This window comes from Sus scrofa, chromosome 3, assembly GCF_000003025.6.
Source record: "Sus scrofa isolate TJ Tabasco breed Duroc chromosome 3, Sscrofa11.1, whole genome shotgun sequence".
Classification (NCBI taxonomy): Eukaryota; Metazoa; Chordata; class Mammalia; order Artiodactyla; family Suidae; genus Sus; species Sus scrofa.
Window position 1 is genome coordinate 72574937 of NC_010445.4, and position 20470 is coordinate 72595406.

The window sequence follows — 20470 nt, forward strand, 5'->3', positions numbered from 1 at the left end:
GCGGGTTCGATCCCTGGCCTTGCTCAGTGGGTTAAGGATCCGGCGTTGGCGTGATCTCTGGTGTAGGTCACAGACGCGGCTTGGATCCCACGTTGCTGTGGCTGTGGTGTAGGCCAGTGACTACAGCTCTGATTAGACCCCTAGCCTCGGAACCTCCATATGCCGTGGGAAGTGGCCTTAGATAAAGCAAAAAGACAAAAAAAAAAAAAAAAAAAGGAAAATTAAAACATGATTTGTTTCTACTTATTGTACTGGGAGAAAGAAAGGATAGTAATACACAGTGTTGCATATACTCTCCCATACTACTGGAGGGAGTTTAAGTTAGATGGTATTTCTGGAGGGCAATTTGGCCATTAGAAAATGTATACACCACTTCTTGGAATTCATCTTTAAAAAATAAATCAGGGAGTTCCTGTTATGGCCCAGTGGGTTAAGAACCCAACCAGTATCCATGAGGAGGGGGCTTTGATCCCTGGCCTCACTCAGTGGGCTAAGGATCCGGCAAATTGCAGTGAGCTGTGGTGTAGGTCGCAGACATGGCTCAGGTCTGGTGTTGCTGTGGCATAGGCTGGTGGCTGTAGCTCTGATTTGATTCCTAGCCTGAGAACTTCCATATGCCGTGTATGTGGCCATAAAAAGACCAAAAAAAAAAGAAAAAAAAATCAGAAAAATATACAAAGATATATGTACTTTTTTTTTTTTTTTTGGCATGGCATGTACAAGTTCCTAGGCCAGGAATCGAACCCAAGCTGCTGCAGTAACAACAGCAGGTTAAGTATCCTGCTGTGCCACAAAAGAACTCAAAGATATATTTACATTTTCTTTTCTTTTTTTTTTTTTTTTGTCTTTTTGCCATTTCTTGGGCCGCTTCCATGGCATATGGAGGTTCCCAGGCTAGGGGTCAAATTGGAGCTGCAACTACTGGCCTACGCCAGAGCCACAGCTCTGCAACCTACATCACAGCTCACGGCAACGCCGCATCTGCAACCTACATCACAGCCGCATCTGCAACCTACATCACAGCTCACGGCAACGCCAGATCCTTAACCCACTGAGCAAGGCAAGGGATCGAACCCGCAACCTCATGGTTCATAGTTGGATTCGTTAACCGCTGAGCCACAACAGGAACTCCTATTTACATTTTCTATGACAGTGAAAAAAAGGAAAAAAACAACAAACATCAATATTTTCTTCCACAAAAGAATTATCTAAATTATGGTATATGTAAAGTAAATATAAACAGTAATAAAAATGATGTGTATGTATATTTATTGACAAGAAAAGCTATATAATAAGGTAGAAGAAAAGTAGGTTACAAAATAGTTAACAGTAAGATATGCAATTTTGGAAAAACGATATAGGTGAAGAAAAAAATGTCAGCAGTGTCATCTCTCAGTGGACCATGTATGGTATTTTTCCCCTGATTATTTATACTTTCTATTTTTTTTTTTTATAACAAACATCTATAAGCTAGGTAAAGCAGACTATACAAACTCCCTACTAAAATCCTTCCGTAGCTCTCTACAGATCTCAGGAAAAAGTCCAGACTCCATCTGCAGCCCATCATGCCCTGGCTCTACTCCTCTTGCAAACCTCAGGACCTTGCATGAACCACATGCTCCCTTGCCTCTATTTTAGTCATCATTTGAGGCTTGGTATCCACTGTTTTCACCTTGTCCAGGAGAGATTTTCCCTGGGCTGTCTTCCCTTCTCCTCTTCCCCCAATAACCGCCCCTGCCCCAACCTTATAGTAAAGGTTGGAGACGTCTTCCTCAATATACTACACTCTCTCTGAGCTCATCTCTCTCCTACTACTTAGCTATACAGCATAACTCCTCTTTATTTCCTCCACTCCTAGCATAGAACCTAGTATGCAGCAGGGACATAAATGTTTGCTGAATGAACAAATCAAGGAATACCTGGGATACAATTATTTGGTGTGGGGCTTTTTAATTAAGTGTCTGGCTACCCAGAGCGATGACATTATTTTTTAATGAAGTTAAGGTAAAGACAGACATTGTCCATATAGCTCCAGAGAGTGTGAGAGGGACCAAAATAGAATTCCACTGGTGGAAGATTTTTAACTTTCTTATATATCCACTTTCTTACTAACTACCTACCATGTGAGAGGACCAGCTCTGTCACGAGCTCCAACAATGGTGGAGGAACCCTCCGTAAGAATGCTGTTAAAGGATTCTCATGAACAGGGGAGGTGAGGGTAGAACTATTACTTCCAAGCCTCCTTGCAGTACTAAATTTTGATTTTCTAAGGCAGTCTCTTCAGTCTGAGGAAAACTGCTACCCTCTAATAATTTATGTCCACTATAGGCTCTGAACCCTTTCTTAAAACAGTATGTTCTGGAGTTCCCGTTGTGGTGCAGAGGAAACGAATCCAACTAAGAACCATGAAGTTGCAGGTTCATTCCCTGGCCTCACTCAGTGGGTTAAGTTTCTGGCATTACTGTGGGCTGTGGTATAGGTCACAGGCACGGCACCGATTCTGCATTGCTGTGGCTGTGGTGTAGGCCACAGCTACAGCTCCAATTCAACTCCTAGCCCAGGAACTTCCATGTGCTGCGGGTGCGGCCCTAAAAACAAAACAAAACAAACCCTACAAAAAAACAGTATGTCCTTTGGAATGGTGGGACTAGCTTTAATAAAAATAAATTTCCTTCATACTTTAACAGCTCTCATTTTACTTTTTGAAAATGGTTACCTTCTCATCATGACATTTTGAAATTTCTACATGCATGTTATATAGGAGGAAACAAATGGCTTTAGAGATAATCTTGGGAACATAATAGATTTGTCATTTTAGAAATTTACTGTGCTAGAGGATATAATGTTCTCTTAATACCCAGGAGCTATGGAGGCACACTGGACTGTTTTTGAGGTATCTGTTATTAATGTATAAATAAATGCACTAATGAACACAATAAGAAAATAATTAAAATTCATAACTTTTTGAAGATCGTGTTCAGGATGAGTAATTATTTACCTATTGTCAGCTTTTCCCTATCCCTCAAATCATTTTCTTTTTTTCTTTTTAGTTATACTTCTGGTAGAGTGGGTCAGATTATGCAAAGTGAACATAGTATTTTCATCTTTACCCTCAAAAAAATTTCAAACTGGTCTTTTTTTACTTTTTTTAAAATAAATTTAGTTGACCTAGAAAGTTGTGTTAGTTTCAGGTGTAGAGCAAAGTTAATCGGCCGCACATACACACATATCTGTTCCTTTTCAGATTCTATTCCCATATAGGTTACCATTCAAACCCATCTTTAAATCAAATGTTAAATTTACTTAAGCATTTTCAAAAGAGGATTCAAAAGGCAACTATAATGAAAAAATTAACAGAGAAATAAACATACCTGATCCTTTTCAAGTGTAAGTATTTGATAGCCAGTTGTTCTACTACATATTAGTTTTCCACTGCTATCAAAAGAGGCCAAACGTAATCTAGAATTTTAAAAAGCACACAAATAAAAAAAATGATTTTTAAAACTTCAGATTAGTTTAAATAAGCCTTACCTTACTTTAATATTTACTGCCCCCATATTCTTTGTAAATCTTTTATCTGATGGGACTTTAAAAAGTCTTTCCAAACTAATTCCATTTAAATTCATAAGCTTGTACTCTTACACATTTTGAGATACAAAAATAATGGATAGGCCTTTTTATAAAATTTACCATTTAACCATTTCTAAGTGTATAGTTCTTGGCATTAAACACATTTCACAGTATCTTGCAGTCATCACCACTATCTTCCTTTTCTTCTTCCCCACCTGCAACTCCATACCCATTAAATACGAATTCCCCATTTCCCCCGACCTCAGCCCCTGACAATCACTGTCCTACCCTCTTCTACACATGTGTTTACTCCAGGTACCTCATATAAATAGAATCTGTAACTGGTTTCTTTCTTTTTTTTTTTTTTTCTTTTTAGGGCCACACGCACAGCTTATGGAGGTACCCAGGCTAGGGGTCAAATCAGAGCTATAGCTGCCGGCCTATGCCAGCCACAGCAACGCCAGATCCAAGCTCAGTCTGCAACCTACACCACAGCTCAGGGCAACGCCGGATCCTTAACCCACTGAGCAAGGGCAGAGGCCGAACCCGCAACCTCATGGTTCCTAGTCGGGTTCGTTAACCACTGCGCCACGACGGAAACCTCCTCACTGTGGTTTTGATTTGCATTTTCCTAATGATTAGTGATGCTGAACATCCTTTCCTGTGCTTGTTTGCCATTAGAAGATTTTCTTTGGAGAAATGGTTAAGTTCTTTGCCCATTTTTGAATCAGGTTCTTTTTGCTGTTCTTATAGAGTTTTTGGAGTTCTCTATATATTCTAGATATTAACATTTTTTCTTTTTTAAATGGCTGCACCTGCGACATATGAAAGTTCCCAGACCAGGGACTGAATCCGAGCCATAGCTGCAACCTATGCAGCAGTTGCAGCAACACTGGATCCTTTAATCCACTGCACCGGGCCAGGGATTAAACTCATGTCTCCACAGTGACCAAGCCACTGCAGTCAGATTCTTCACCCACTGCGCCACAGCAGTAACTTCTGGATATTAACTTATCAGATGTACAATCTGCAAATATTTTTTTCCATTCCATGGGGTGCCTTTCCATTCTATTGTGTGTCTTTTGACACACAGTTTCATTTTGATGAACTTCAATTTATATATATATATATAAAATTTTTGTCTTTTTCTGGGGCCACACCCGAGGCATATGGAGGTTCCCAGGCTGGGGTCTAATCGGAGCTGTAGCTGCTGGCCTAGGCCGGAGCCACAGCAATGCCAGATCCGAGTCATGTCTGCAACCTACACCACAGCTCTCGGCAACACCAGATCCTTAACCCACTGAGTAAGGCCAGGGATTGAACCCACAACCTCGTGGGTTCCTAGTTGGATTCGTTAACCACTGAGCCATGATGGGAACCCTTCAATTTATATTTTTGTTGTTGTTGCCTGTGCACTGGTATCATATTGAAGAAATTATTCTCAAATTCAATGTCATGGAGCTTTTCTTGTTTTCTTACAAAAGTTATTTTATGGTTTTAGCTCTGATGTTTAGCTTTCTGAACCATGTGGGACTAATTTTTGTATATGGTGTAAAGTAAATTTCCAGTTCAACTATTAGGCAAAGCTGGATATATGAAATCCTATAAAAAGTTAAGGATAATACCAGACATGTTTTCCTCTAAAAATACCTTGTTGTAGTTCCAGTTTGGACATTTTATTTGCTAGGAAAAGTAGCAAAGTAACAGCTTCAAACTCAGTATCAATCCTGTCATTCATATTTCAGCCTATTCTTTCTTCCTGACATACTAGATCTCGGTATTACAATTTTGATTATTAATACATTTTGTAGGAATGGAGCCTTATATCCTTGCAGTTTCATATACCCTGTCTCTTCCCAAAGTTCTGCTAGTGTTGGTATAAATGATGGTTTTATATCATTTCTTGTAATTCTTCTGGAGTAAGGAAGAGTAGGTGGGAAAATCTCATCCTACCTAAATGCTATGCTCCTTCGAGGTTGTAAACTGACAGATCCACTACATGGCTGATTCAGTGTGTTGCGTTTAAAAATGATGTATCGATTGGTGTAAGTTACCAGCAGGTCAAAGCCGAAGTTAAAACCTGTCCACCGCCAGCAGTACTAAAATACAACGGAGAAAGAGTTACTTCAGTTTATCATACTAGCCAGTTTATCATACTGGTGAGCAAAAAATAAAAACTTCAAAATGTCTTTTCTTTTTCTAATTCATTTCAAATATTTCTCTCCCATGGGTCCCTATTTTTTGTCAGTGCTTTAAGGCTTATCACACAGGATGTTTGCCACATAGACATGGCATATATCAAAGACAGAAAAAACAGCTTTTATGATCATTATTACTTATGGTACTTTCCTAATATTATCCCTTCATGATCTGTTTCATTAACTCTCCACACTATAATTTTATCGTAAGTAAATGGCTTTTCTCTGCAACTCTGAGTAGGAATGGCTTAAGGAGTCTAGATAGAGGTAATAAGAATCCATTAAATTTTATCCTGCTTTAAAAATACTCTGAAATACTTTAAGTGATTACCTTGTGTGATCTCTTGTCTATGAAAAAGCTAAAAAAAATGTATAAATAAAATAACCAAAACCCTAAGCTCATAGATACAGAGAACAGTTTGATGGTTCCCAGAGGTAAGGGGTAGGGATTAGGAGAAATGGGCAGACTTTTTTTTTCTTAGTTTAAATAAATTTTTCAAATATCCTAAAATAAGTTGGTTACGTAACTAAACAACAGATACACAACCATATGATTTTAAATACCATCATGAAGTTCACCAATTTATTTATTCTATCACCTCATAGCTAATGAGAGACTACTAAGTAAAGTAGCATGGTATAATGAGATACAGTGAGGGCTTCGAGTGTTTGGCTGACAGTCTGAATTACAACATTAATTCAACACTCCACTGATATTTATTGAGCACATATTTTGTGCCAGGTATTGCTCTAGGCATTGAAGAAATAGCAGTAAATAAGTTTCTGCCCTAGTAAATGCACATATTATTTTTGCTTTTTTTGTTTTTTGTCTTTTTGCCTTTTCTGGGGCCGCTTCCATGGCATATGGAGGTTCCCAGGCTAGGGGTCGAATTGGAGCTACAGCTGCTACACCACAGCCACAGCAACTTGGGATCCGAGCCACATCTGCAATCTACACCACAGCTCACGGCAACACCGGATCCTTAACCCACTGAGCGAGGCCAGGGATGGAACCCGCAACCTCATGGTTCCTAGTCGGATTTGTTAACCACTGAGCCACGACCGGGAACTCCGTAAATGCCTATTTTAATAAGTGCATATGTTTGTGTGGAAGAGATGAACAACACACATAGAATAGAATGGAAGAGAAGAGGACAGAAGAGAATGCCAGGAGAGAGTGACAGTTTAGAGGAAGGAGGCTGGCAGCTGGGTGGCCTGCTGATTCAGACAGATGGTCAGGGGAACATCTCTCCAAGGAGGTGCTATGTGAGTAGAGCCCTGAGTCAACTAAGGAACTGATCAGGTAGCTATCTGGGGGAAAGAGTGACTCAGACAAAGAGAACAGCAAGAACAAAGTTCTGGAGGTTAACAACATACTTGGTGTATTTCAGGAACAGCAAAAAGGGCTATGTGGCGGCAGCAATAACTGAGGGGATGGAAGCTGGAGCTGAGTTCAGAGAGGCAGTCAGAGGCCCTAACGGTACACAGTAAGGAAGAGTCTGGATTTCTTCTAAGTGTGGTAAGAGGCTAATGGAAAATTTTAGGGAAGAAAGTTACATGATCTAATTTGCAAGATGACTTTGGCCACTCTGTGGAAAAGAAAATGTATAATAACAAGAGTAAAAATAGGTAGAGCAGTTACGAAGTTTCAGCAGCAGTCCAGCCAAGAGATAATGGTGGCCTGGACTTGGGTTACAGTGGGAGACGTGCTAAAGAATATATTTCGAAGCTATACATGCAAAGGAATTTCTTATGGACAGCAGGTGTGGAATGAAGGAAAGAAAAATCCAAAGTTTGGAACGAATGCAATAGATGAACAAGGGGCTATTTAGGATTACAGAACACCTGAGGAGGAGGGAGTTTGGTAATGAAAATCAAAGAGCTCAGCTGGGACCGTTATATTTGAGATGCTATTAGGATTCTAAGAAAGATGTCAGGTGTGTAGCTGGATACAGCAGTTGGGAATCAGCGTAGAGTCATGGGATTAGATGAGATCACTTAGAGGTCAGCACAGGGAGCACAGATAGGGAAGATGTCCAAGTAATGAGCCTCCAGTTATACCAACAGTTGCTGAGAAAGAGAATGACCTAGCAGACTTAGAAGGAGCAGCCAAAGAAGTAGGAAGAAAACTAGCCCAGAATGCTATCTAGAAGTCAAATGAAGAAAATCTCTAAGGAATGAGTTCCCATCGTGGCGCAGTGGAAACAAATCCGACTAGGAACCATGAGGTTGCAGGTTCAATCCCTGGCCTCACTCAGTGGGTTAAAGATCTGGCATTGCCATAGCTGTGGTGTAGGTCACAGATGCACCTCAGATCTGGCATTGCTGTGGCTGTGGTGTAGGCCAGCAGAAAAAAAACAAAAACAAAAAAAATCTCCAAGGAATGAGTGAACAGATGGGTCATGCTGCCAAGAGCTTTCAGAAGACTAAAAACTACTTGATTTGGTAATGTAGGAATCACTGGTAACAACAGCATAGCAGTTTCATTTGAATTTACTGGAATAAATGAATTGGAGTGGATACAGGCAACTTTATTCAATGCATTTTGCCTAAAATGGGTGCAGCAAAATGGAGTGGAAGCTAGAGAATCAGGGTATGGTTTAAGATGGGTGATGCTATACCATATTACAAGCTAAATGAGAATGATACAAAAGAGAAAAACTGAGGATGCAGAGAAGGAGGTGATGACTACAGGAGCAAACCTTCTGAATAGGTGGCAATGGACTGAGTCCAGCATAAGAGCAGGGAATAGACTAGGATAGAAGCAGGCAGTTCACCCATTCTAATAAGAGGAAGAAGCACAGCATACTGCTGCAGATGTAGGTAGCCTGGGAGCACTGTTGGTAGGAGGATGCACAGATTCTCTTGCTACTGCTTTTATTTTCCAAATGAAAGAGGCAAGGCCATCAAATAAGAACAAGGGCAGTAGTGCGACCACCCTTTTGAGAAGGTATGGAGCATTACTCTAAGAGCGGGAGAGTGAATTCAGTGTAGGATGATTACCATGCAGCACTAAAGACCAACCTGAAAGTTATGGTTACAAACGTTCAAGTGAAACCTGCTGGGCATGTATGGCACTTTTCTTCAGTCACATTCATTTGTATGGGAGCAGGCATGGGGTACACCATAGGGTGGGATTTAACAAGAACTAGGGTTTAGTCAGGTAAATCTGACAGAGTGAAAAAGGAAAAGGAACACTTTCGGAGTTCCCATCGTGGCTCAGTGGTTAACAAATCCGACTAGGAACTATGAGGTTGCAGGTTCGATCCCTGGCCTTGCTCAGTGGGTTAAGGATCTGGCATTGCCGTGAGCTGTGGTGTAGGTTGCAAAAGCGACTCGGATTCCGTGTTGCTGTGGCTCTGGTGTAGGCTGGTGGCTATAGCTCCGATTCCACCCCTAGCCTGGGAACCTCCATATGCTGCAGGAGAGGCCCTAGAAAAGGCAAAAAGACAAAAAAAAAAAAAAAAAAAAAAAAAAGGAATACCTTTGTTTCCTTTATGTGCATTTATACTGGGTTGTAACAATAAAATAGAAAGAATCACTTTTAAGACTATGTAATATCTCCCATTTAACTTCTTATTTATCTTTTTTTTTTTTTTCCCAGCACTATTCCAGTTTTTATTTTTTTTTATTTATTTTTTTTAATTTTCCCACTGTACAGCAAGGGGTCAGGTTATCCTTACATGTATACATTACAATTACAGTTTTTCCCCCACCCTTCTTATTTATCTTAATTTCTGGATTGTTGAAGGATCTTCTCACATTTCTTATCTAGATCCCCAAAGTTCAACGGTCTTATGCAAAGCTAAATAATCAATAACCACTGAGCATGTAACTCCTTGCCCAGGAGATCATGCCATAGAAACTACCAAAAGAGCTCTTTCAAGGTATAATGTATATCAGGATTGTTACTGGAAGTTTATTTTACACTAATGGTACAGTGATTTGTATAAGAATATTGAGAGTCACAGTTCATACTTACTTCACCATCTTTGGCAAGCTTTCTACCACATCTCATGCTATTTCCCTCTAGTTCTTCTTTATTGATTTCTTGAGGCCTAGAAATATACATAAAACAGGAACTTTCATAGAAAGTAAGCAATAATTGAAAAATAATTGAGTTAAGGAGAAAAACATGCTATTAGACTTAAAAATAAAATTTTGTGGTACAGATAAAAATCAAAATGCAGTGATTAAATCTAGCCCATTACCTTTGCTAAATAAAAAAAATTTAACTCTTTGGTGTTTCACTTGTGGCCCTGACTTCTAGAATACTTTTATTAGGGCACAGTAAAACCAGAGAAGGGGGTGGTCTTTCTGCTTACAAAGTAAATAAAACACTTAAAAGTCTAACTACTAAGTAAAATAAATTAAAATCTATTATTTAAGATGTGATGTGGTATCATCCACCATTTGATATTACTGTTTCACATGTAAGCCAGCTTTTTAAGTAGCAAAACCACAAAAACTCAGTATTTAATAGAAAACAGCTGTAGAGTTTTATCAATTAATCTTCACTTGGCCCCTTTATTTTTGGCCACGCCCATGGCATATGGAAGTTCCCCAGGCCAGGGATGTGACCTGAGCTGTGGTAGTGACAATGCCAGATCCTTAACTGCTAGGCCACCGGGGCGTGGCCCCTTACTTTAAAACCCTTAATCCAAAACAAACAAACAAAAAACAAAAACAAAAAGGAGTTCTCATCATGGCGCAGCGGGAATGGAAACGAATCCAATTAGGAACCATGAGGTTGCGGGTTTGATCCCTGGCCTCGCTCAGTGTGTTAAGGATCCAGTGTTGCCTTGATTTGTGGTGTACGTCGCAGATGCAGCTCAGATCTGGCATTGCTGTGACTGTGACGTAGGCCGGAAGCTGTAGCTCTGATTGGACCCCTAGCCTGGGAACCTCCACATGCCACAGTTGCAGCCCTAAAAGAAAACAAAACAAAACAAAAAACCTTGATCAACTACAAGAAACACTGTTATTTCAAGATATAATAAAAAAATGACATCTTTATTAGTTTAGAATTCCAAATTCTAAAAATAATACAATATATTCATTCATATACAGCATTTATTAACAGTACCTAGATACTGGGGCCCTCATCATCAACTAATAAATACACTGAAATGAATACATGAAAAATAAATGGAAATAAAACTAATAAAACATGTCCTTCACATCCAATAGCTCAGTCTAGAAGGAAACTTACATATACTTATATATAAGTAATAACAAGATGGAGAGAACTGATGTTAACAGCATGAAGAAAACACTGACTTACTGCCTGGGGTTAGACTGGGGATCATCACAGAGGAAGTATTATTTGTGCCTGAGAAGGAGTTTGTTGGGGGTAGAGGTCAGGGGTGAACTCTCCGCAGTGGAAGGGCATTCCAGGTAGAAGGAACAGTCGGTAAAAAGGGACTGGAGCTTGGAAGGATCCAAATGTATGAAGAATTTAGTTCAGCTAGAGATCAAAAGGAGCATAAGAGGAGAAGAGGCGAAGGCATTTGCCGTAGACTGTTGAAGGCCCCCCACAGGCTATGCTTATAAGAGTTTCAACTTTTCCTGTAGATGAGAGTTCCCAAGCATTTGCTGTTACTTTCAAGTTTTTTCTTAAGAAAAATTTCAAACATATAAAAGTAAATAGCATAATGAGCCAAATTTTCTCACCATCTAGGTTTAATAATCTTGTTTTAGTTTTAGTCCCAACCCACTTCTCCCCACATTCTTTCCAACTGATTATTTTGAGGCTGACCCTCCAAACATCATATCCTTTAATCTGTAAATGGTTTAGTATGTATTTCTTAAAGGACTTTTAAGAAAAGCTAACAATAAATATCACCCATAAAACAATAATCCCTATCATCAAATGTCTCTGGACATATTTAAGCAGGGAAGTGAAATTATATTTCCTAGGAAGATAATCCTGGAAATGTGGAAAAGAGCTTAGAAGAGAAGAACCCAGGAGGGAGACTTTACTACACTATAACCTGGAGTCCAGGGAGTTCACTGTCTTCCTCACTTCAGGGGCCCTGCAGTAGTGAGCAGATGCTCAGTATCTGTGAAATAGAAGGCTTCATCAGGGGCAACAGAGTCATACACTTTTGAGGGCAAGAAAACCACTTATTCTATCTCAGTCTCTTAGGTGAGACTTTATATAGAACTCAAAAAGGATAGATGAGACATATTTTGAAAAATAAACAACATCCAATATTTAAAAACTGCGTATATGAAAGAAGTAGGTAGGATGGTTTATAAGAATTTCATACATTACAAAATGCTTCAAATCTGAATTCCAGTAAATAATGAATTTTTTTGGAGGGGCTTATTCTATCTATTTCAACAATCTTACTATATTTGTACAAGATAAGTAGGCTGTGAATGTATTTGGAGAAAGATGGGATATAAATTACAAATAAAGTAGAAACTAAGAACACTGGATAATAATCTTATAATCATTATCATGATGTTACACAACTCTTTCATACACTATTTAGATATAAACACAATGAGGCTATTATTTTAGTAAGTTCTTTGGCCTATAAAAATAAATTAAAAGAAATTGAGGCAGAAAAAAAATTAAATGTAAAACCTTTCTATATTCTCACAGGCGGATTATCTCTTCACACTGCCTAAACCAAGAAGCTAGTATAAAGATCAAATAGTAAATGCAGAAGTACTTCTGTGAACTGCAAAGCACTACACATTGAAAGAACAGACAATGTACTTTTTCTTAAAATGAAGAAAGTTCATGGGAGTTCCCCTGTGGCTCAGTGTTAACAAGCCCGACTAGTATTCAGAAGGATGTGGGTTCAATCCCTGGCTTCGCTCAGTGGGTTAAGGATCCAGCATTGCCATGAGCTGTGGTGCAGCTCAGATCTCACATGTCTATGGCTGTGGTGTAGGTCAGCAGCTACAGCTCTGATTCAAACCCTAGCCTGGGAACTTCCATATAACTCAGGCACAGCCCTGAAAAGCGAAGGGGAAAAAAAAAAAAAAGTACATAAATATTTTGTAAAGTGGTCATACGCTTTTGATGAAGGCACCTGTTAGTTAGATGGTGTTAGTTCATCTTAGACTCAAGCCTTCAAAAAACCTATTCCATTAGTGAGAATTTGATGATATTACCACAAATAGAATATTAGCTTTACCTATACATATATATGAAAATCATGCTTTATGAAAGCATTATTCCAGGTAATATTTCAATAGGTTGAAATAAAATCATAACACTAAGTGAAACAAAATACATGAATTATTCATTTTTGCTAACATATCAAGTGACAATGCAAACATTCCATTATACTAACTGACTACAAAGATAAATATTTATAATATAGAAAGTTACAGAAATACAAGAATAAAAGCTGATTACATGATCTTTTCTCTAACAGCTTCTTGATTTTAATACTGTTACTAATTTTTCAACATAATGAATGCATTTAAAAATTCACAACAAAATCCACACATCTGTGGTCAACTAATCTGCCACAAAGGAGGCAATAATACAATGGAAAAAAGATAGACTCTTTCACAAGCAGTATTGGGAAGTTGGATGGCTACGTGTAAATCAACAACATTCCCTCACGATATATACGAAAACTCAAATATGGTTTAAATATCTAAATATAAGACACGACACTATAATCTAGTAGAGAACACAGGCAAAAACATTCTCCGATATAAATTGTAGCAATATTTTCTTAGATCAGTTTCCCAAAGGCAGAATAAATAAAAGCAAAATGAACAAGTGGACCTAATCAGACTTAAAGGTTTTTGTACAGCAAAGGAAACCATAAGTGAAAAGACAACCTATGGAACAGGAGAAAATATTTCCAAATGATGTGACCTAAAAGGGGTTAACTTCCAAAATAAACAGCTCACACAATTAAAAAAAAAAAAAACCCAAAAAACAAACAAAAAAATCAAAAAATGAGCAGAAGATTGAAATAGATACTTCTCCAAAGAAGACATAGATGGCCAACAGGCACATGAAAAGATGCTCAACATCACTAATATTAGAGAAATGCAAATCAAAATCACAGTGAAGTATCACCTCACAATGGTCAGAATGACTGTCATCAAAAAGTCTACAATTAATAAATCTGGAAAGGGTGTGAGGAAAAGGAAACCTTCCTACACTGCTGGTGGGAATGTAAACTGGTGCAGCCACTATGAAAAACAGTATGGAGGTTCTTTAAGAAACTAAAATTAGAGCTACTATATGATCTAGCAATCCAACTCTGTGGCACATATCCTGAAAAGACGAAAATTCTTAATTTGAAAAGATACATGCATCCCAATGTTCACAGTAGCACTATTTACAACAGCCAAGACATGGAAACAACCCATCAACAAGATGACTGGTTTAAGAAGATGTGACATACGCCTGTGCATACACACACACAGGAATATTACTCAGCCATAAAAGAGAAATATACTGCTATCTGTAGTAACATGGATGGACCTAGAGAATATCATACTAAATGAAATAAGTCAGAGAAAGACAATTATATGATATCACTTATGTATGGAATCTAAAAAATAATATGAATAACTCTATATAAAAAACAGAAATACATGAGGTTGCGGGTTCGGTCCCTGCCCTTGCTCAGTGGGTTAACGATCCGGCGTTGCCGTGAGCTGTGGTGTAGGTTGCAGACGAGGCTCGGATCCCGCGTTGCTGTGGCCCTGGCGTAGGCCGGTGGCTACAGCTCTGATTCAACCCCTAGCCTGGGAACCTCCATATGCCGCGGGAGCGGCCCAAGAAATAGCAACAACAACAACAACAGCAGCAAAAAGACAAAAAAGACAAAAGACAAAAAAAACAAAAAAAAAAAACAAAAAAAACAGAAATACAGACATAGAAAACAAATTATGGTTACCAAAGGGGAAAGGGAGGGGGGAGGAATAAATTAGGAGTATGGCATAAACAATACAAACTATTATACATGAAATAAACAACAAGGATTTACAGGAACCATATTCAATATCTTGTAATAACCTATAATGGAAAACAATCTGAAAAAATATATATATAACTGAATCACTGCTGTATACCTGAAAACTACCACAATATTGTAAATCAACTATATTTCAGTAAGAAAAAAAGTTATTAAAAAAAAAGAACAATGGTATGATGTAACATACTTACCCCACCTCACTGTCTTGTTCTGCCCGGAGCATAGCAAGCCACTGCTGTTTATACACAGCAGACAGCCATTCTAAAATGTAAAAATAAATATAATAAGAAATATGGAAAACATAAAGGACTTACAGATTTTAAGACGTTGATAAATTTTTATCATTTTAGGAGTTCCCATCGTGGCTCAGTGGTTAACGAATCCGACTAGGAATCATGAGGTTGCGGGTTCCATCCCTGGCCTCGCTCAGTGGTTAAGGATCCGGCTTTGCCGTGAGCTGTGGTGTGGGTCGCAGACGTGGCTCGGATCCCGCGTTGCTGTGGCTCTGGCATAGGCTGGTGGCTACAGCTCTGATTAGACCCCTAGCCTGGGAACCTCCATATGCCATGGGAGCAGCTCAAGAAAAATGTAAAATGACAAAAAAAAAAAAAAAAAAAAAAAAGAAAAAAAGAAATAATGGAATTCAACTATGCTTGACACAGTTAAATCCTAAAATAAAATGCTTCTATGCAAAGTCTTGATTTAACCTGAAATTAATTTCTATTTTAATTATAATTTGTTTTCTATTAAAATTTTAATTTTTTTCTACCTTTTTTTTTTTGGTCTTTTGTCTTTTGAGGGCCGCACTCACAGCACATGAAGGTTCCCAGGCTAGGGGTCGAATCAGAGCTGCACCTGTCAGCCTACGCCACAGCCACAGCCATGTCAGATCTGAGCCACATCTGCAACCTATACCACAGCTCACAGCAACTCGGGATCCTTAACCCACTGAAAGAGGCCAGGGATGGAACCCACAACCTCATGATTCCTAGTTGGATTCGTTTCCGCTGTGCCACGACGGGAACTCCTTAGTTTCTATTTGAATTTAATTCTGACCTAAAGATGATCAAAATGTAAATACTAAAATTCCCTAGACTACTAAATGCATAACTTTGAATAAAGTTAACACATTTTTAGCACTGTTTCTGAAAAATGATTAATGAATTTTAGCTATAAAATCATTTTCATTTACTTCAAATTTAGGATACATTTCTACTGAGAGCATATACCAGTGTATCTTGAAAATGTGAGTTATATGGCCACTTTTTGCCCTCTCACAAACAGCATGGACATAATTTTAAGTTATAGTGTTTTTGGAATGATAACTTTTATTTAGATACACAGGAAAAACTATCTACTGTCATTTTAAGTTTGAAATAAAATGGATGAAATCTGCTCACAAATTTAGGATCTAAATTCTTTTCAATTTTATACTAAATAAAATATTTTAACTAGAAATACTTGTATTCATCTTGCATTCCAAAAATGTAACACTTATCCCCTTGCATCTCAGACACAGCTAAATTATTTTACGCTACTTAGAATAGACTTTATTTTTTAACCTCTTTCAAAATTCATTACTAGAGAGCCTTAACAGGAAGAACAATTAGAGTGGGAGTATGTAATAGGCCTTGGCATCTAATACTACACCATTGCTAGGACCTGGTGTATAACACAAACTAAAACTATTATAGAACTGCTATATTACGGGGGAACATAATCTTCGAGAGAACCTTAAAAATCCCCAAACCCCAGTCTCACAACTATACAAACAAAATACAAATGATCCATACAAAAATACCAAAAAAGGAGTTCCCATCGTGGCTCAGTGGAAAAGAATCTGACTAGGAACCACGAGGTTGCAGGTTCAATCCCTGGCCTTGCTTAGTGGGTTAAGGATCCTGAGTTGCTGTGAGCTGTGGTATAGGTTGCAGACGCGGCTCAGATCTGGCATTGTGGCTCTGGCATAGGCTGGTGGCTCCGATTAGACCCCTAGCCTGGGAACCTCCATATGCTGCAGGTGCAGCCCTCAAAAGACAAAGACAAACCAAAACAAAAACCCAAAAACACCAAAAAAGCACTGTCTATAAATCTGCCCAGAGTGCTTTTATAAAAAATGCATTACTTAAAATTACCAGAAATTTCAACTCTAGGTTTACTTTCCATTCAATACCTTTGTAAATAAGTGTATAGATTTCAAAAATAGGTTAAATCTATAAACACACAGCTATGTTAAAAACTGAAATCACTTATGATGGAGCATGATAATGTGCAAAAATATAATGTGTAGATGTATGTTGTAACTGGATCACCATGCTGTACAGTAGGAAAAAAAAATTGTACTGGAGAAATAACTATTAAAAAAAATAAAACAAAACAAAAACAAACAAAACTGAGGTGTCAAAAATTACAACTTTTCAAACATCTATACAAATTTACATGTAAATCTTCAAAAACTCTATTTTCTATTTCTTATATGCAAATATAGTACTAAACTTAATCCTACACAAGTATAAGACAGAGAATTAAATCAGTAATTGTTTCAAAAGTTTTGAATTAGCAAAGACATTACATTTGCTTTGACATAAAATTTAAGACTAGAATAAGCAAAAAAAAGAAGACAGCAAAGTTAAGGAGTATTAACAGAAAAAAGCTGTTATAACCTCTAAATTATACTTCAAAAGTCTTTTTAAAAAGTCTAGTCCAGGAGTTCCCTGGTGGCTCAGCAGTTAAGGTTAAGGATGTGGTGTTGTCACTGCTGTGGTGTGGATTTGAACCCTAGCCTCGGAACTTCTACATGCTTCAGGTGCAGCAAAAAAAAAAAACTAGTCCAAAATAGTGTACTGGTTATGCAAATTAAAGAACAACCACATTACTGAATACAATATAGCCATTTAAATGTTCTGAAAAGTAACAATATGGGAAAATATAGTATATAATGTGGACATAGAAAATTATTTATGTGGTATGATTCTGCTTTGGTATAAAAACATATACCATGCTGGAATTAAGGATAGTTTTCCTGTTTTCTTCATTATTCTTTTATATGATATATATTAGCATTATAATCAGAAAGACAGTACTTGAAATCATAATTTCATCATGTTCTTACCTGAAGGTACCAGAGAATCTTGTTCAATAATTCTTGCAGAGGCCAAATCACTGATAATATACTGTAACCTTAAATGTCTGAATACTGACACAAATGGTTTTCCTTGCTCAGTTTCAAGGAAGGTATACCTTCAAAATCTGTAAAACAAAATAACCCCCACATTAAATAAGTAGCCATTCTTTTCAAATCCATTAAAGTATTTATTTCTAAATATTTTTATGGGTAGGGACAGACACACACATAGTACAAATCAGCTAGTTTCAAAGTTTTCAAGGATTTTTATAAACTTCAGGTATGTGGATAAAAAACTTGGGGAGATTCAGAAAAAGCCCCAAGAAATTACCTTTGATCCTAATTAGACCCTTGAGCTGAAAAGTCAATTGACACCTTTCTAGGGTTTGGAGCTTACAGTGCAGCAAGGTTGGAAAGGAAGATTTGAGAAGGATGGTTAGGGTTAGGGTATCTTTCCAGAATCCCTTTCCCAGGGATTGAACACTACTCCAGTGGAACTCTGAGCCCATGGGTCTTCACAAGATACACAGGACGTGGAACATCTCTCCGGATTCTTCTAATAATTTATGCTTTAGTTACATATGATGAACACTAGTTAATACATTCTCTATTAAAATACAAAATACAAAGACATTGTAGCAAGGATTTGCAACGCGAGGGTAGTATTTACTTTTAAAATAATTCAGGTGTACAAAGAACACAAATTTTTTTCTTTCAGGGAGAATTTACAGTTATTTCTTTTTTTTTTTTTTTTTTGTCTTTTGTCTTTTTGTTGTTGTTGTTGTTGTTGCTATTTCTTGGGCCGCTCCCGCGCATATGGAGGTTCCCAGGCTAGGGGTTGAATCGGAGCTGTAGCCACCGGCCTAGGCCAGAGCCACAGCAACGCGGGATCCGAGCCGCGTCTGCAACCTACACCACAGCTCACGGCAACGCCGGATCGTTAACCCACTGAGCAAGGGCAGGGACTGAACCCGCAACCTCATGGTTCCTAGTCGGATTCGTTAACCTCTGCGCACGTCGGGAACTCCTGGTTATTTCTAAAAATAGTTACTCTCAAATGTATTTCCAAGTGCTTTCATGAGTGGGAAGGAAAGGTCTGGAATTACTCCTATCAAGCAGGGAATTGTACATAAGCCCTAGCCTCTTTTCTTTCTTTTTTTTTTTTTTGGCTGAGTCTGCAGCATGCAGAAGTTCCTGGGCCAGGGACAGAACCCATACCACAGCATCAACTAAAGCCTCAGCAGTGACAACACTGGACCCTAACCCGCTGAGCCACCAGGGAACTCCTCTAGTCTGTTTTCTAATACATAGTACATCCATGGGAGTGAACTCGGCCCTGCTGCTATTAAGGATAGAAAATAAAAGCTGAGAGTTGCCATTCTAGACTCTATGCCTCAAACAGTGCTCCACATACAAAACAGGTTTACTGTGAAAACTACAAAGGAGGCGTTGTCCACTAAAATAATTTTCTCCTGAAAACTGCAAAAAGACAATCAAGGAATGAAATGAATTTTCACAATATTCATATTTTTATCCTATACTCTTTTGTATTCCTTTGACACCTGTCTTGAGTCAAACTAAACAAATGAAAAAGCAGTTAAAAATCATTTTAAAAATTAACAGTTAACTTTGCTTATTTACATAACAGGCATGTAACTGTGGATTTTATATCTTACCTTAAAAAAAATTAGCTCTAGTTCATATGTGGAATTAAATGTTTAAATTTCATGGGCTGAACTGAGAATGCCATCATGTTCTTACAGTACGCTATCACATGAGCAAAGTTATAAAAATCTGCTTCCAGACTGTCTCATAGAAATCTGGAAATTATTATAGGAAGCCTCTTCTTCAAGGGCATAGAAGATATTGGCTCACTTCTGTGAGAATTCATGGAATTAAAAAAATATTTTAAGATTCTAGCTGGCCAAATGTGGCCATGTCAATTGCACGAGCCAAATTCAACAGCAAGCCCTATGATTAATTGTGCAGGAAAATTTCTAAATTTCTATTGTTCTCATAGTCCTGACCCATACATATCTGAAAAGTCAAATAATTAAGAAAACCTAAGAGAAATATATAAAATATAGTGGGTACGGGGAGCACAAGTGATTTTTTGGTCTTATTTCTTGAGTATTCATCACTTTTATAATTCATTTTTTAAATTTTTAAATAAATTTTTATTTTGTTGTCTTTTTTAGGGCCGCACACGTGGCATATGGATGTTCCCAGGCTAGGGGTCTAATCGGAGATACAGCTGCTGGCCTACACCACAGGACACCAGATCCAAGCCATATCTGCGACCTACACCAGAGCTCACGGCAATGCCAGATCCTTAATCCACTGAGCGAGGCCAGGGACTGAACCTGAAACCTCATGGTTCCTAGTCGGATTCACTTCCGCTTCACCACGATGGGAACTCCCTCACCTTTATAACTTAAAAACTGTTCGAACTGGAGTTCCCATTGTGGCTCAGTGGGTTAAGAATCCAGCGTTGCCATGAGCTGCAGCGTAGGTTGCAGGTGCAACACGGATCTGGCATTGCTATAGCTGTGGCACAGGCTAGCAGCTGCAGATCCCATTTGACCCATAGCCTGGGACCTTCCACGTGTCAC

The 20470-nt window shown here is 38.2% G+C and overlaps 1 protein-coding gene across 1 annotated transcript in view; it reads right to left on the reverse strand.

Moving 5' to 3' along the window:
• GMCL1 (germ cell-less, spermatogenesis associated 1) overlaps positions 1-20470 on the reverse strand; it is a 49271-nt gene that overhangs the window by 4511 nt on the left and 24290 nt on the right. Inside the window, exons 9-14 of the mRNA XM_021088403.1 lie at positions 19886-19895; positions 17847-17974; positions 14926-14995; positions 9751-9826; positions 5524-5669; positions 3372-3459 (exon numbers count right to left, since the gene is read on the reverse strand). Of these exons, the coding sequence (XP_020944062.1) occupies positions 3372-3459; positions 5524-5669; positions 9751-9826; positions 14926-14995; positions 17847-17974; positions 19886-19895 (518 nt within the window). The remainder of the gene's footprint in view (positions 1-3371; positions 3460-5523; positions 5670-9750; positions 9827-14925; positions 14996-17846; positions 17975-19885; positions 19896-20470) is intronic.